This window comes from Chiroxiphia lanceolata, chromosome 1 (genome assembly GCF_009829145.1).
Source record: "Chiroxiphia lanceolata isolate bChiLan1 chromosome 1, bChiLan1.pri, whole genome shotgun sequence".
NCBI classification, from domain to species: Eukaryota; Metazoa; Chordata; class Aves; order Passeriformes; family Pipridae; genus Chiroxiphia; species Chiroxiphia lanceolata.
In genome coordinates, this window is record NC_045637.1 from 27,699,640 (window position 1) to 27,716,677 (window position 17,038).

General features: G+C 36.8%; 1 protein-coding gene across 1 annotated transcript in view; it reads left to right on the forward strand.

Moving 5' to 3' along the window:
• Window positions 1–14,473, forward strand: part of CNGB3 (cyclic nucleotide gated channel subunit beta 3) — a 33,602-nt gene extending 19,129 nt beyond the window's left edge. Inside the window, exons 10-17 of the mRNA XM_032675324.1 lie at window positions 1,121–1,262; window positions 3,143–3,302; window positions 3,657–3,754; window positions 4,801–4,884; window positions 5,342–5,460; window positions 9,881–10,027; window positions 12,431–12,611; window positions 13,726–14,473. Coding sequence (XP_032531215.1) covers window positions 1,121–1,262; window positions 3,143–3,302; window positions 3,657–3,754; window positions 4,801–4,884; window positions 5,342–5,460; window positions 9,881–10,027; window positions 12,431–12,611; window positions 13,726–13,959 — 1,165 coding nt within the window. The 3' untranslated portion in view covers window positions 13,960–14,473. The remainder of the gene's footprint in view (window positions 1–1,120; window positions 1,263–3,142; window positions 3,303–3,656; window positions 3,755–4,800; window positions 4,885–5,341; window positions 5,461–9,880; window positions 10,028–12,430; window positions 12,612–13,725) is intronic.
• The last annotated feature ends 2,565 nt before the right edge of the window (window positions 14,474–17,038 follow it).

Here is a 17,038-nt window from a genome sequence, read left to right on the forward strand (position 1 = left end):
TGCCAAGGCACTTTTCCAAAACATTCTGTCCACATCCTTTGTTGCTTTCACAAATTTTTGTTATCATACTAATAGAAATATTCTACTTGAATGCAATAGGCTCTGTCATGAAGGCTGTACAAAGAGGGCTGTACAAACAGAACAAAAAATTTTGTCCACACAGCTCACACGGTATGAAAAGTAACAGACAGCAGATGAATACCGTGAAGGAGTTAATATAAGCCATTCATTGAAGCAGAGTCTTAGTGACTGACCACTGCTTACTGCTGTATTTGTTTGGATTCTAGGTCAAGAGAATTCTGATAAAAGTCTTAAAGTGCTTTTGTAGCCATCAATGGACAGGTCTCCCCTGGAAGGAGGCAAAGTAGTGGAGAAAGCAGGAAAGTGTTTGTTAAGGTGACAGAAGGAGTAGTGAAGGTCAGCAACTAGGAGACGCTAATACAGGAATGAACCTTACAGTGCTGAATAAGTCAAGTGGTTTGGAGAAGCTGGATAAACACACAGCTTGTGCAAGCATGTAACTTCTCTTTGACATAACCCAGGAGGCAGAGACAATAAAGGCTGCTGTGAAGCAGAGTGGAAGGAAGACCAGCATGGTTAAAGGGGTAGGAATGGACACAAGAAGAACACCGCATTTGTTGTTCCCACAAATTCATACTGGTATCATCAAGTGAAAGCCATGAAAGAGACCTTCAGATGTCTGAGCATCTAGTATACTGCTACAGAGAGATGCTGGGAAGTCTCTAACATTTTTACACTGCTTTTAACATCATGACATCTTCACTGGTAGCATCCTAACACTGTAATGTCCATCTTGGCAATTTTTTACACGAGTCATCTGTAACACTACATAGAGTGTTACTAGAAAACAGTAACACTAGAAAACAGTAAGCAAGTACTGCACTTCCCATATATTCTTATTTTGCTGTCAGTGAGAACATTCAGCTCAACCTGATTTATGTAACTGTAGCATTTGCAAATTCATAACCCTTTATAAAAATGCTGAAAGTCTTTTGAACTGAAAAGTGTCACTGAAAGGCTCAACTCAGGCAGGTATATGTTTAACTTCAACCACAAAAGTACCTACAGCCTCTAACAAAAGTGCTGTTTGTATCCACAGGTATCTGAGGTGTTACTACTGGGCGGTTCGCAGTTTAATCACCATCGGTGGCCTTGCAGAACCACAAACGCTGTTTGAGATAGTTTTTCAACTGCTGAATTATTTCATGGGTGTCTTTGTCTTCTCCAGCTTAATTGGTCAGGTACATTAAAAAAAAAAATTGATAACAAGTTATGTTCAAATTACTGCAATGTAGTGATAATATATTCAATTTAACGGAGTTTAGTTCTGGGAAAAAGTTTAGCTTCCATCCTCTATTCTACTGTCATCCCTACTTATTCTTCTGACAAATAGATGTGTTTAATCAGTTACCATTTTTGTAGCTATTTTGGACAAAAGCTGATTTAAAGTCAAGACTCTGCAGGACACAGATGATTCTTGAAACTATTTATAATTCCTTTTTTTTTACTTACTCACAGCCAAGGAGACAGTTCCTTGACATTCATGCTATACTGTTAAATCTGATATAAAAATTACAGTTGTTGAATAAGTCACATTCAGTACTACTACCAATAGAATACACGTTAATGGAAATCCCATGCTTTTTGCCTAACTAGAATTCTGGTCTCTTCCACAAATTATAATATATATGTTAATCTGAAAATTAACTGGTTTCTATTTCTCTTGGTTCTCATTTGGCAGGAGGGTAAAAAACGGACCATAGCATAGCGAATCAGTTATATTTCCAAATATTTCCAGTTTTAAATCCACAGGTTTTAAAATACCTTGCTTACAGAAAAATAAATGCTGTGGTTCCTATGTGAGATTGTATCTTATCAGTTTCTGTAGAAAACATCCCAGACTTTTTGATTTGTATATACCTGTTATTGAAAGAATTATCAAAAAAAAAAACCAACCTGAAATTTAATTTTTATTTTTAATACAGTATTTGAACATTTCAATCAAACAGTTAAAAATTGCATATGTCTCTTGCTCTTTAGAAGTGTAAGAAGAGGTAACTGTCACAAAAGAGAGTCTTGCCTATAGGATTTTAAATTCATCCACAAACAAGAATTACCAAAAATAAAAGAAAGCATTCATATAAAATATTTCTTATGGAAAACAAGTACATAGAATTAAACTTCAGAGTTTTCACATTTATAATTGATTGCTAAATTTTTGTAATTGTCAATGAAAGCCTCATTCCCTAAGAAGATTTTGCAGATTAGTTTTTGCAACCAGTGTAGTCATTTGCAGACTCAAATTTTAAAGCATAACACACAAATTGCTTCATTGCAGTTTGTTTGTTATAGTTCCTGTTTACAAAGAGCTCTTAAAATAACTGAGTTACTCCTGGTTTAGCACACTTGCTTAAACATTGTTATTCCCATTGCAACCAAATGAATCCTTGCAATAAAGAGCAACATTCAGCCCATGGCTGAATCCTTGACGCTAATCCTTGGCAGCTGCCAGATGAAGCCATTCCACTAAAAACACATTTAAATACTTCAGCTTTTGAAGATGGAATATCTATGAACACTAAATCATCCACTTTCTAAAAACTGAATTACATTTGTGTTGAAATGTTAAATAATGTTCCTGCACTAAAAACTTTAAGGTCAGCTTTCAGCTCAGAGTACTTATGATTGATCTCTTAACTACTTAAACAGTGGCACAATCTCAGTTCTAATGGTGTTAGATGATGTTATTAGAGAAATTCAGCCCAGTTTGCTTCACTTCTGACTTGAATTGCAAGCCAAATGTAGAATAGCTTTATTATGAATTTTTAAGAAAAGCATTATCTGTAATTTTCATCCATGTCCAGAAATATGAGACAGAAGAATAAGCTAAACCCCAGAAATGATTCCTCTAAAACCATAATTACACTTTCCAACACAATCAGATTAAATCTGTAATGCTTCTGAAAGAGCGGATGAAGCACCTATTCAAAACATGCAGCTGAATGTACTATTATTCAGTGATTTTGCAAACAAGTGTTTCATTATTTTTATATGTTGTTGGCAAGATATTAAAATCAAGACTATTTTTGCTGAAATGTGTAACAACACTTGATGTTTGCAGATGAGAGATGTAATTGGAGCAGCAACAGCAGGACAGAACTACTTTCGTTCCTGTGTGGATAACACTGTCTCCTATATGAACACTTATTCTATTCCAAGACTGGTCCAAAATCGTGTTCGAACTTGGTATGAATACACATGGGACTCTCAGGGAATGCTGGGTAAGGATTTACAATTTCAGTTACTTAGTATGTCCAAGTGAAACTGTATAGATACAGATATAGGGTAAAATTCACATTTCTCCTTTTCTGAATTGCATGAGGGAAGTGAGAGGAGGCTGCTCAACTTACTTTGGAAAAAAAAGAAACAACAAAGCAATATGACACTACTTCACAAATTCAATTCATTAATATAATGTTCTGGTGATAATTTTAGACAAGGTATATTAAACATCTTTGTAAAAACCTATTAGCAGCTTCCTCACGTGAACTCATAAATAGCTCCATTAAGTTATTTTTCTGTACAAAGCTCATTTTTATGGACATTCCTCCATTCTTCCTTTTTTTTTTTTTCAGATGAATCAGAATTACTGGAGCAGATGCCAACAAGAATGCAACTAGCCATTGCAATTGATGTGAACTTTGCCATTGTCAATAAAGTGGACTTATTCAAAGCAAGTAATTTTACAAGAGAATGCAGAAATGTGTGGTATTCCTGAGACAGAAACCTTGTTCTGTACATCTTGCAATACTTAAGGACATGTTCGTAAATATGCAAGGCAAAATAAGTCTAAGAAATGTCTCAATTAATGACAAATAAAGCCAAGTACCTGCATTTGAATGTGGTTTTTTGTCAAGGCAGTGATTTTTTAAAAAAGTAAATAAGATTAAGACACAGTCCTGTTGTGACAACATATTAAAGCTGATGGTATGGTCAGACTGTGAGTTAATTAATCTGAAGAGTCAGACATAGAATAATCTAATTTTTAGCACATTTCACCTTGCTGTATGCTGCCCAGCTCTACCTGAAAGATCTCCCATGCTATGTGTTCTGGCAACATAACTTTCATGTAGTGAATGCTGCATTTTAGTAAGTTTTTGTGCAAAGGAGCTTTCTCTTTATTTATCGTGATAGTTTTCCAGAGCTAAAATTTAAATGTGTACTTAAAATTGGCTTTCTGAGACAAAATTAAGAAGACTCTGAATTTTTAAAAGTAGTCTTGACATACAGGAAATTTGCATGTTAGGATATTTTTAAGAAAGCACATGAAATATCTGTATAAATGTTACATGGCTGTATGGTTTTTCCACATTTCCTGAAGACATGGAATTCACAGATTTATACCAACATTTGATGTGATCTGGTTTTTTCCCCTGGATCAGTAAAAAAAAAAAATTCCCATAAGATTCCCATAACAGACCCATAAAGTTCTGATCATAACACTAACTGAGCTTCCACAGCAAATTTGGATGTATGGAAGCTCACTTTGTAAAAAATGAAAAGATGTTCCAGCCATAGAGAACTTTATAAGTATTTGAAATAACAACCCTCAGTCTTTTCTCAGCTCTAATGGGTGATCTTTATGATGATTTGAGTTTGCATTCCACTTATTAATCCCTTGGTCATTCCTGTATTGTTGGGGTTTGAAGCCAGTGTAAGCACTAATAGTCGCTTTTGCTACTGAATTAACAGAGCAATCAACTCTAACTATTTTAACAGGGCTGTGATACCCAGATGATATATGACATGCTGCTAAGGTTGAAATCCATTGTGTACTTACCTGGTGACTTTGTCTGCAAAAAGGTGAGCATTTTTGTCTTGTTGAAATAATAATTATATTACTTAAGAAAAAGAGTTCATATATTGGTCAACAATGTCCTTTAAATAAAATGAATCCTAACTGAATTAAGACAGTATAAAAGTAGTTAAGGTATTCTGTGTAATAACAAATGTGCTCTCAAATTTTACACACATAGTAGGGAATAAAACTCTGTTGGAACCACATCCTGTTTGGATGCATGTTGCATCTCATCCTACTCTACTAAGGAGATGCTGCATGCAGGCTTGGAGGACAAAGGGAAGACACAGGAAGTGCAAGTCCATACATTTTCAGTCCTGGCTACATTGTTGCAGCCTTTTGACTTTTAAAAGGAAATTGCTGCTTTGCCTCATAATATTGGTAAACCCGGAAACTGTCATATTATTCTAATAACAAAAAATACTGCTAAAACATGGGCTCTTTATGTGTTTGTGTGCCCAGGGAGAGATTGGCAGAGAGATGTACATCATCAAACAGGGGGAAGTTCAAGTCCTTGGAGGTCCTGATGGTACAAAAGTCCTGGTTACACTAAGAGCAGGAGCTGTATTTGGGGAGATCAGGTACGTTCTCACTGTTTTTAATACTTTCTTTGGAACTGGTCAAATAATCAGTGGTTGTTTAACTTCTCTGTGGTAAGCATGACAGCTACCATAGAGAGGCTCAAAAGTAAGTAGGATCAACAAAGAGGACATTGAGCAAGGAGATGCAGGTAAGTGAAGGAAAATCTAAGCAAAGCATAAGCAATAAATATGGCAAGATCTGAGACTAATGTTTTGGTCAATGTACACAGGGATATACAGAAAAATTTCTTCTTTGGTATTTTAAAGGTTTGACACATCTCCCTGTTACACTGTCTGCAATACAGCAGGACCAAATGCATTTTATTGCCTGTATAATGAGCTGAGGTGCTCTTAAACAGCAGAAGGTAAAGATGAAAATTAATTTCCAACAAAATCAATAAAAAAACCTAAAATACCAAATAAAAATAGTTCATTTAGAGCTGAAGTAGGGATTCAATTGATGAAAATCAGGTATCCTAATTTGAAAAAATATTTATTTAAGAGCCTACGACACAAGAAAAAAGCTGATAGACCATATTTTTTCTTTGTCTCAGTTTATTCAGAGGAGACATTTTTTTCTGGTGGCTACAAATGGTTTTTACATTCTCCATGTGCTTGCTATGCAAAATCCATTAACTCTTATGTGCTATGTTCCCCAATGAGCCAATCAAGTGCTAGTTTTCAGGCACTGCACTCCCCTGCTGAGGTTGGCCTGAGGAAAACTAATAAAATACATATGCTGCCACATGTGATAAACTGGATCCTTGGTTTCTTCCAGCTGCTTTCCTGTTACTGTTAATCCTCTTGCTAGTAGGTTTAATCTGCCTTTTGAAAAGCAGTAATCAGCTCTGTGTCAGGTTTACATTTGTCTTCTACTTGTGCCTCTGTCTGTAGTAGGGGAAACATTCCTGTTTATCCAGTGATGTGTGTGCAGAACTTGCATAGGCTTCAAGTGGGAAACATCTGATATATCCAATAGATACAGAACTTCTTCATTGAGTGGGAAAGTGAAATTATACCAGCTCTTTGAAAGAAGGTTATTTGGAGGTTATTATTTCTCTGTGTGACAATACACTACCTGAGCAAAGCCTCCAAACAAAAAGCTGTATTGTAAATTATGTGGAAAGGTTGAGAATGAAATCACCACTAAGGCTGAATAATGAAAAGACAAAAGAAAAAACTAAAGCAGCCCCAATATTTAACACACACACGGAGTGAGAACTTTATATTTTAAACTGAGAAATTATAATGATTGGTTTTAAAACAAGGAAAGGATTTTCACACTTTTGATCCGATACAGGTGAGTGCTTGTTTCCATGTGGAAACAACGACTTTTAAAGATTCATTTCCCAATATCTGTCACTCTTTACATAATTGCCAATATGTCCAGGAAAACCCTCAGCAATGCTATAACGCTACACTTCTAGTCTTGTTTTATTCATCACTGACCTACTGCAGCAGTAAACCCATTCAGACACATGTAATTTGCATATAAAATGTCAGGCAGTGGATAAACTTGAGGAGAAAAACCGCAGTAATTGGCAGACATGAAGCACTAAGTGTATTGGTAGAGATATACTCTTCCTTGTGGCAAAACACTAGAAAATAATGAGTTTGTATTGTGCCTTTCTATGTAAGTTTTGTCAAGGTCTTCTGAATGCAGAATACCAAAAGAAAATGGAAAAAAATATTTTTTAATGGAAGAAATACTTACTTAGGACATAGAAATTTTCCCCTCACTTCATAGTGTGGTTATAGCCTGATATCAGGCAGATTTCCTTCTGATTTCCAATTAAAGATTTGTTTAGAGAAATACATCAGCTTCTTTCTGAGTGGTTTAAGTATATGATTGATAAAACACTTGCTATTTAATCTCCCTCTGTTAAAAATGCATATAAATGATGCTTAAAAAGTCTCCAGTGGCAAAGGAATTGAAGAAAATAAAAACTGTGTATTTCAAAAAAATTCCCTGAATTATACTAGACCGCCAATGGAAGACTAATAATCAAACACGTCCTTTGCCAATTTCGTCCTTGAAAATTATTACAGAAAGAGATTAAGTAATAGGAGTTCCAATTAACATCCTGCCCTCCCTGCATAGATATCAGTTTGGGGAAGTAAAATAATTTCAGAATCAGAAGCAAACAGACTGTTGCCTTAATGAGAGCCTGTCAGCACACACAATTCAGAAAGAGAGAAATTCAGTTATAACAACACTTCATTAGCCCAGAGAAAGCTACATTTTAAGCCAGATGTCCTCATTCATCCATTTACTGGTATTTTACTAGAGCTATTTCCTATCAGAAAATAGTAATTCTGGAAAAACTAAAACATTTCTCCATCTTATGTAAATTTTTGACAGGAAGATCCCTAAATGTTTGATCTCAGCTTTAGCTTTCAGCTGTTTTGTAATTTTAAACTTTATTAAAAAAATCAAAACTACCAGGAATATTTAGTTCTGTGAAAGATTACATTTTCCAGCACTTTGGTCCAGGATTTCCCTCGAAGCGGTAGCTGCTGCTTTTCAATGAGTTTGCCCTTTGGAGCTTGAAATCCTGCTCGGAAGCAAGATCCAGACCTATTATTCTTTCCTGACTTACCAGCTCTCTTCAAAGGCACAGACGTGCCAGGTTGAGCCACCACAACCCTGCACGTTCAGCTGATAACACACACCATTTCCTGATCTGTTTGCTAATTTCAATGAGCACCAGCTTCCTACAGAGATCAGCTATAAAAAGAAAATAGATAAGCTGAGTCATCATTTTGATAACTTTATAGCTTGAAAATTAATTTGCTAGCATAAGAATTCAAAAGTTATTAACTCATACTAATATTACAGCATTTCAGGCTAAGAATTGAAGTAAAAAATGTTAGGTAAACAAAGCAAATTTCACAATTAATATAGATATTACATTTCCAAGAACCATTGCAAGGCAAATGTATCTATTTTAAAATATTCAGTCATGTAACTATTCATACACTAACCAAAACAGATTCAGTGCTGACATACATAACACTGTCCTTAGTCAAAGATGATTCTTTTTCAGCAGAGACTGCTTTACTTGTAAAATTCACCTCACATCATCACCATAATGAAAAAGTTGATTGCTTTAGTCTTCGTCTACCTTGATAAAATGAGCTTTCTGTTAGGAAAGCCTAAAAATGATTTTTCAATGACTTGTTGAGAAATGATTCATCAGAGCTCAAAAGCTGTTTGCAATTTTCTTTAGTTGCTTTTCGTATTATGCAAAGAGTTTTATTCTATCTGAGGAATTGCACAGAATTGTTTAAAGAGAAGACATTAAACTGTATTTTCAGCTTGAGTTCATATACTGATTGCTGTCTTGGCTTGCAGAAAAACACTCTTTGTGTGCATGTAAAAACAGCCTTGCACACACAGTTGCAGAGGTCTCCTACTGTCCTTTATAAATTAAATATATTATCTGTATGATGCAATATTTAGAAATATGTTCTAGAAATATATTTAATATTAAAACAAATACTTATATAACTTTGATTAATATTTTAGATAGGTATAAATTCTTGTTTTATGGGGATCAGACCATTTTTTTATTGATAATTTCAAATTGAGATAATACTAAAGGTTGTCTAAAAATATTAATTCACTGGGAAATCTTTAAGGGAAAAATTTTAGGGTAGATCTTGAATACAGTGATAGAGCAATTTTAGTACTAAGAGCAGAATGCAAATTCTCTTGCTTATCACCACAGCTGAGAGGTGAAGTCTCTTCATTTGTTTAATGCAAGATGAAAAATTTAATTGTTATTTGGACATATTTTTTTTGTTTTAGGTATCCTTCCTATGACCAACTGCTGCTGGCTAAACTGGTCTAATGCCTTACTTTCAAAACAAAACACTCCTCTTTTTCTGGCAGGCATATTTGTAACTGTCAGTCTGAAAGACCTTCCTAATCTGTATCATTCAACTTGCCAACATTCAAACATGAAATATGTTATGCGAGAAAACTGGAAACCAGAATCTGGCAGAAATTATTTACTCAGGAAAAATAAAATTCTTGGAGAATCATTCATTCACTGTAAATAAAGCTGGCCTACTTCTGATGTAAATAATTTTCAACAATAAAATTGAAGAAATGCCAAGTTCACGTGAGGACTAAAACAAGTGCAGGCCTTGCTGTGGGTGTCTCTTAAAAGAAATGTCTCTGTGTAGCAAAACTTTTTACAATCCTTAGTATCTACCTGACTGGCAGCGACAATTTGCCTTCTTGAGACAAGAACATATTTCTAATCCAAATTGTACAGGGCCTTTACAGAACATCAGATTGAACAGCCAGGTACATAAGTGAGCTTTACAATGACTTTAATGGAGAACCACCAGCAAAGAGGTTCCTCACTAGGGCAAGTAACAATGTGACTGATGATGTTTATTTTCATTCCAGCCTACTAGCTGCAGGTGGAGGAAATCGAAGGACTGCCAATGTGGTGGCTCATGGTTTTGCAAACCTTTTCATTCTGGACAAGAAAACACTAAATGAAATCTTGAGGCACTACCCTGACTCAGAAAAGCTTCTCATGAAGAAAGCAAAGTATGTCCTAACAACAGTTTTTAACTCATATCATTTAGTTTAAGCAGAATGGACAGTTGTGACTTCTAGACAAATTCCTTTCGTGGAAGAGTAAGAGATGTAAACACATTTGTATTTAGAGGTCAGATTAGCCTGGTATTTTATAGTGGAAAGCAGAGTCTTGGCAGGAATCCCAAGGGCTGTGTAAGTGTGGTAAGTAGAATGAAATCCTGAGTGTAGTTGCCTTCTGCATTGTATTTAAGGTAAAAAAACAAATAGGAGATAAGGATACATACCAGGACTCCTTACATAGTCAAGAAAGAAACTGCAGAAGAGATGCCAGTTAAGGAGTAGGTTTTCAAAGATGCAATAAAACACTTACAATTAAGTCTACAAAGATATGCTTCAATGCACCCACAGAATTGTATGCATTTCCAAAACCTTATGCAGCAGTTAGGAATGGATTTAAAGTAAGGCCCAACAAGATGGGAGTACACAGATTAGAAAGATGTGCATTTTGTTCAAAAGCATAAAATTACGACAAAATTAGTACCTTGCTACCTTGTAAAAGGTCCAAAAACTCAAAACAGTTTGTCGTCATTAGTATACTTCAGCACTCCTATTGTTCTCAACTGTTGCCTTGAATTGCTATCAAAGGTTGGAAGGTTGGTCCCAGAAATTTCATCAGAGAAGACTAAACATAGCACAGGAGTGATATTTTGTCTCATGGAAGTGCTAGCAGACGGCTGCATTCAGCATGTTGCAACAGCCCTGGTTGTCAAACAACAGTACCTTGAGAATCATGATGCCCCTGAGGAACAAGGATCCTAGACACAGCACGTGCTTATTGCCCAATTTTCAAAACCAGCATCAAAAGGTAGAAAAGTGGAACAAATCCAGTGCTCGATGGTCCGCAGAACTTATCTTTCCTGACTTTTCTCTAGCTTCTATTTAAACGGTAGTACGACCATCATTACTTGTTATTTCTCTCTGCCCTACATTACCTCTTCTGACTTCTTGCCCACCCTGATCATATTTTGCCAATCCATTAAATTCTGCTTCCACCAAATAGTCTTTCTCAACCGGAGAGCTTAATCATCCAGCCTTAGTACCGGCAACTCCCATTTGAGCTCACAGCCCTCTCTAGATATCAGACTAAATACAGGATATTCTGTTTAATTTTAAACATATGCAGTACCTGCCCTGTGCTGAAGGCCAAGTATTTTGCCCAGTTGTCTAGGTGTCCACTAATTCCGCCAAAACTAGGCACCAAGAGGAAATGTGTGCACTGATTTGATAAGGATTGCAGTTATGTTCAGTTTTGGAAAGAAGTTGCCAGTTGCTTTGCCCTGGTAGGTTTACATTAGAGTTCTCTGGGGCCATCTGACAACTTTAAAAGGCTCCTGAGTTTATTTCAAAACTCAAAAGATTTATTCAAGCAAGAAATTTGTTCTGTCACCACCTGCCAGATACCCATGTCTTTACATAACAAAGCCATGCAAGTTGCTGAAGTGTACTTTTTTAATTTATGACAATAAAACTGAAAAAAAGAGTAAAAGCTCCACTTCTGAAATTACTCAAGTACTAAAGTAGAAGATGCTGGAGAAAATTATAATATTATAGGATTTGCTGTATGACAGACTGCAGGTATAGTCCTTGTTCATAAAGAGCTTTAAGCCTTGTAAGGATAGAAAAGTTGCCTTCAAAACTGTACAGTAATCTAATAGACACTGAAAGCAGGGGAACCCTCTGCTTTTCACTGGTTTCCTCTATCTCAGATCTGTCATCTAATCTTTACCCTCAACATTCATTCTCACTTCTTGTCATTATGGCTGCAAACCAGTACAGCTACAGAACAGTGTTAAAATCTAGTCTGTCATATGATTGGCAGTAATGTTTATATCTTCAGGGTGTCTTCTTCTACTGAAGAAGACCAATAAGTACCACTGTCTAACTTGACCCATGAGAGATGAGCCATGCTGGAATTTAGTTTGGTAAACTATTACTTCCACAAGTATCAGCTGGACTCCCAATGGTGCATTAAACGCTCTCTGAATTTGCATCCAGAAGTCCAGGCAAGAGACTGACACCTGAGGTATGGGGCACCCATTCCCCTCCACACCTCTTTTCTCCCTATAAAACTCTCATCTGCTTTGTGACACCTTAATTTGAGCCAGCACCTGTTTACTCTCCAGGATATAGATAAGTAACTCTAAATTTGAACAGTTTCCTCCAACTCTACCAGAGCCTGGGTAAAACCCTTACCATTTCCAGTTTTGCTCTTATCACTGGACCTGGGAACCAAATAAAGTTCGTCTGTAAAAGCTGCCAGATTTTCATGCATGAATGTGGTATTTCAGCTTAGCAGGAACTTTGCTCATCTTCACAGCACTGTTTTGTGTCCTCATTCCCTTCCATCTCCAGGGTGCTGCTGAAACAGAAGGGGAAACCTCCTCCAGGACCACCAGTACAACAACCACGAGGCTTGGCCAGTCTCTTCGGGCAGAAACAGGAAACTCCAAAATTGTTCAAAGCAATGCTTGGAGCCAGAGGAAAAGATGGCCTTGCTAAGCTGCTGCAGCTGAAGAGACAACAAGATGCTGAGGTAAAGCCACAGAAGATAGAGTAGAATCTTCCAGGTGCTGAAAGATACTGGGAGGGCTTGGGCAAACAGAGTAGATGAAAATTTAGACACTGCAATCAACAGCAAAAACTCCCAGTAGCTGAGATATAACCACTTCCCTAATCTCTGTAAACACTGATTTTAAAATTTGGCTCAAATCTTTGTGAACCTGGACTCTATGCAGAGCAGAGAAAAAAAAAGCAAGCAAACAAAAATCCTCAAAGTCTATAAAATAGACTTTACAAAGGCCACGGGGGCATCTGATCTTCTAATTTTATGTAAACAACAGTAAATACAGAAATACCTTAACACAGTAATCTGATCCAGCTGACTCGGGCACGCAGTGAACTTTCCAATTCAGTGTCAGATCTCTGGTTTTTACAAATCCTGAAGACAAAATGTAAAGTATAGCCCACATAGACAAAACTGATTAAATCTCTAATATATTGCACTTATGAGAAAACTGTTATTTTAACTGATAAAAAATAATTCCAACATTATACTATATTCTGAGAAATGTTAATGTTAATAAGAACCTGCTCAGTTCTACATATTTACCCAAAGTTGACAGAATCCTTTTCTTTATAGCTGAACTGGCTGGGGTTTTATTTAAGTTAAATAAAGAACTTACACAAATAATTACAACACTATGATTAGAGCAGAAACATTGCTCAGTTTAATGTTACTTGTGAACTTAATTGCAAATAGGCTTGGCCAAGGAACTGGGGCTGTGGGTAGTATGCCAAGATTTACGTAACACTTTTTCTTTCTCCACTAGTGTAAGTACATAAAGGAAGGCAAGACCTGAGGCAGGGTTCTGTGCCCCAAAATGGGCCTGTTTCATCCCTCTGTATTAGTAAGAAGCAGATACTATCATTATCCACAAACTTTTCCTAGGTTTTACACTGATATTCTAATTCTGAAATTACATTTCTCATTTAGAAACTGATTCTAAAGCATCTAAATAGAAATTTACATATGTTGCATACCATTAATCACAGTTGCCATGCTGTGCCTTTCCATGGCATATACAAAATAGAACTACTTCCAGAATTTCTTCTGCAGTATTGGAAAACACTAAACTTCTTGTTTCTAGGAAGCTAAAGCTGAAACAGAGACTAAACCTAAAGAAGAGGAGAAGATGCCTGAGAAGCCCACAGCCTCCTCTGCACCCCCTGCTCCAAAGAAAGAGCCAAAGGCAGATGCTAAGCCTGCAGTTATGCAGAGAGGAACCAGTAAGGAGTCTCTGATCATTAGTATGTCACCATCCCCGAAACCAGGAGAAGGAGAGATCCTTAAAGTTGAAATTAAAGAGACACAAAAGAAATAGATGATGCTTTGGGCTCTGGCCCCATCTATTGTCTTGCTGAATTCAAGCTTCTGAATTCAGGGCTGGTGTGACTTTGCTTTTGGGTACAGAAGATAAAAGTAGAGACTGATCATGAGAAAAATCTACTTCAGCTCCTCTTCTTTCCCTCCTCTCCTGGCACAATGGGACAAATCATTTACATTCTTAACCTTGAGCCTGAAGAGAGAACTGGTGTGCTAGGAATTAAAGCTTAGATTGTATTTCAGAACCACCTATTTCTTGTTTGTTCCATGCTCTCCCTTTTCTCTTCCTCCCTCTTGTTTCTGCTTCTTCTCTTCCCTCACCTGTTTATCCTTGCATTCTTATTGCTGTTCCTGTTGCTCAATTTGCTCTTAACTGTTGCATGTACTCTTTTCTATTTTTTCCTCTGGTTTCCCACAGTTATCCTTTTCCTTGCTACTGCCCTACTGTTGCTGAGGGTCCTTATGTTTTTCTCTACCCTTCTCTCTCCTACCCTTATAATTCTAATAAGTGACCTGGGTTTCTGACCAGCATGGCTCAGAGCAGACAGCTGTGGTGTAGTGTGTTGGGATGTTTTAGCTTGGAACAGGGGACAATGTAACAAAACCATTGTCAAAAAACAAAATCACAAAATCCGCAAGGGGGAAGCAGATTGCAGAATTATTGCCAGCCCTCTGAAAGCATAAACATCTGCTCCAGTTGTCTTTGGCAAATAAACATGGGAAAAACTTAGATAGTCCACCCCACTGGGCTGTTGATCTACACGCTTGATCTTCTCAAGGGGTTGGGCACGCTGTCTGAAGAGTAAGCACTTGATACAGCTAACAATCTGAAGAACTTTGGTATCTAAACTAGCCACTTCAAAAATAAAGGTTTTTATAAAAAGCAGTATTTACACTTTCTGGCTCTGTGGTGTGTACTTTCAACCAATGCTCCAATTGTTCACCTACATCACAGATCTTGACCGATGGTGCAAAATGAAACCCATGTCTTTTGGGGCTGAGTTATATCATACCTGTGAACTACAGGTTTTATGAGCACTACAGCTGAGAGGGATACAGCTTCCTAACAATGAGCTCCCACACTGTCAGCCTTCTGCATCAACTCATCACAGTGCCAGATGCAGTATTAAACAAAAGGCTGAAGATACGTATAAATTTAATTCTCAATTACTTTTTTCTCTTCCATGGGTTCGCATGTCCTCTCTCTCCCTATCCCCTTTCAGGCCTCATTGGATGAACAGTTTTGTGAACTAAAAACATTATGCAGAGGCTGAGCCAAGAAATTGTATGGGCAGGCTTCACAGCTCCTCAGCTGACCAGCCAACCAAGGAATGCACCATGACAAAATTAAGCATTCACTTTGCATGCTATAAATGACTCTGCAGGCTACACATTCTGTACATCTATAGTTTAAAGCCTTTCAACTTCTCTAATCAAAGAAAAGGCTGGCAGCTTAACCAGAATCAGCTGGAAGTTTGCCTGAGTAAAAGCTGGGTGACTAAATTCTGTATGTTACTTATTCCACAAATGCAGTATTTGACATGTATATGACAAAAACCCAAATCTCTTTCAAAAACAAAGTTCTGCTGCATTAGCAGTGAGACAAACGTTCCACTGCTATGTGGGAACATCTTTATTTGTATATTACTTGTTATTTAATACATAAAATGATATCAAAACAAAGGGAGAAAATTTAACATTACATCATAAAGAATTACCCATCTATTGCACATCCAGGAATGACTCAATGAAATCTCAAAATCAGAAATACTGTAGAACTGTTTCACAAATGAGGCCCTCCACAAATAATAGCCATCTATGAATTGATTACAATATATAGTTTCACTTTTTTTTTTTTTTTGAGATTTGTCAAAATATCATGTAAAAGGGAAAAAACTGAACTCCTCATATTTTAACACTTTTATATTAATGACTAAAGCTTGCTCTCATTGCAAAAGAACTGATTCCCTTCTGCCTAGACAAATGCTACCAGGTAACTTTAAATATTTTCTCTGTGAGTGTATTTAAGTTCATCAGTCCCAAAGTAAGGGCTGAGGCTGCAGCAGCGAGCGCTACACTGAAGAGACAGAGCATCCCACAAATTGCTGCTTTGCTACAGCTCGTAACTGCCCAGGATTGCAGGAAAGCCTGACAGTTCTGTCTGCATGATTACCAAGTTACACAGCTCTTGAGTTCCTTAGACCCAAAATCAGTGCAGAAGATTGTGGCCACACAGAAGTAACATCCCTCTGGTTTTCTCTGACATCCTACTTCTCTGTTGTTGGAGTATTTTCCCCTTCCCAAAATTCCTCCATTTTTAGGGGGTGGGCAAGAAGGTTCCATGAATCCAAGTTGCAACTATTTGTAGTGTTTTTTGCCAGAAGGAACAACAAGAAAGGTCAAGATGTAAGCTGTAATAAATCCTTTCACAAACTAATTCTACCCTGGAGATTCTTGACTGGAGATTCTTGACTTGGAGAAGCCAAGTGAATTACTCTAGTGCACTTAGAAGACACAATTCCCAGTTATCAAAATTGATTCAGGCTCTGTACAGCATCGAATTCTGCTGCAACATTATGTCTCCAATATCTGTGTTTCCCAATAAAGTACCTCAGACTTGACTACACTTGAATGTAAAGAAACTGAAGGGTGGAACAGGATGATGAATGTAAAGAAACTGAAGGATGGAATAGAATAATGTATTTGAAAAGTACAAATAATCAAATCCCATGCCTCTCCAATTAAAATGTAGATGTTGTTCTGAAAAATTTTTTTGAAAACCTGATAATAATTGTATGAAATGGCACGCATGGGAGAACTGTAATGTGGCACAGAGCATGAAACAGTGACAGCTAAAACTGTCCAGTTTCAGAATACCTTCTTGCTAAAAGCCAATATAAGATGCTTTATAAAACAAAACATACACTGCAGAGTCATAACCACTAAATGAAAAGGCATTTTTCCTCATATCTGATGATACTTGTTATAAATCTGTGGCATAGTCACCACAGGAATCACAAAAGCAGCATTTAGCACTACACAGAAAATGCTGAAAACAAAAGCACAACACCACAGTA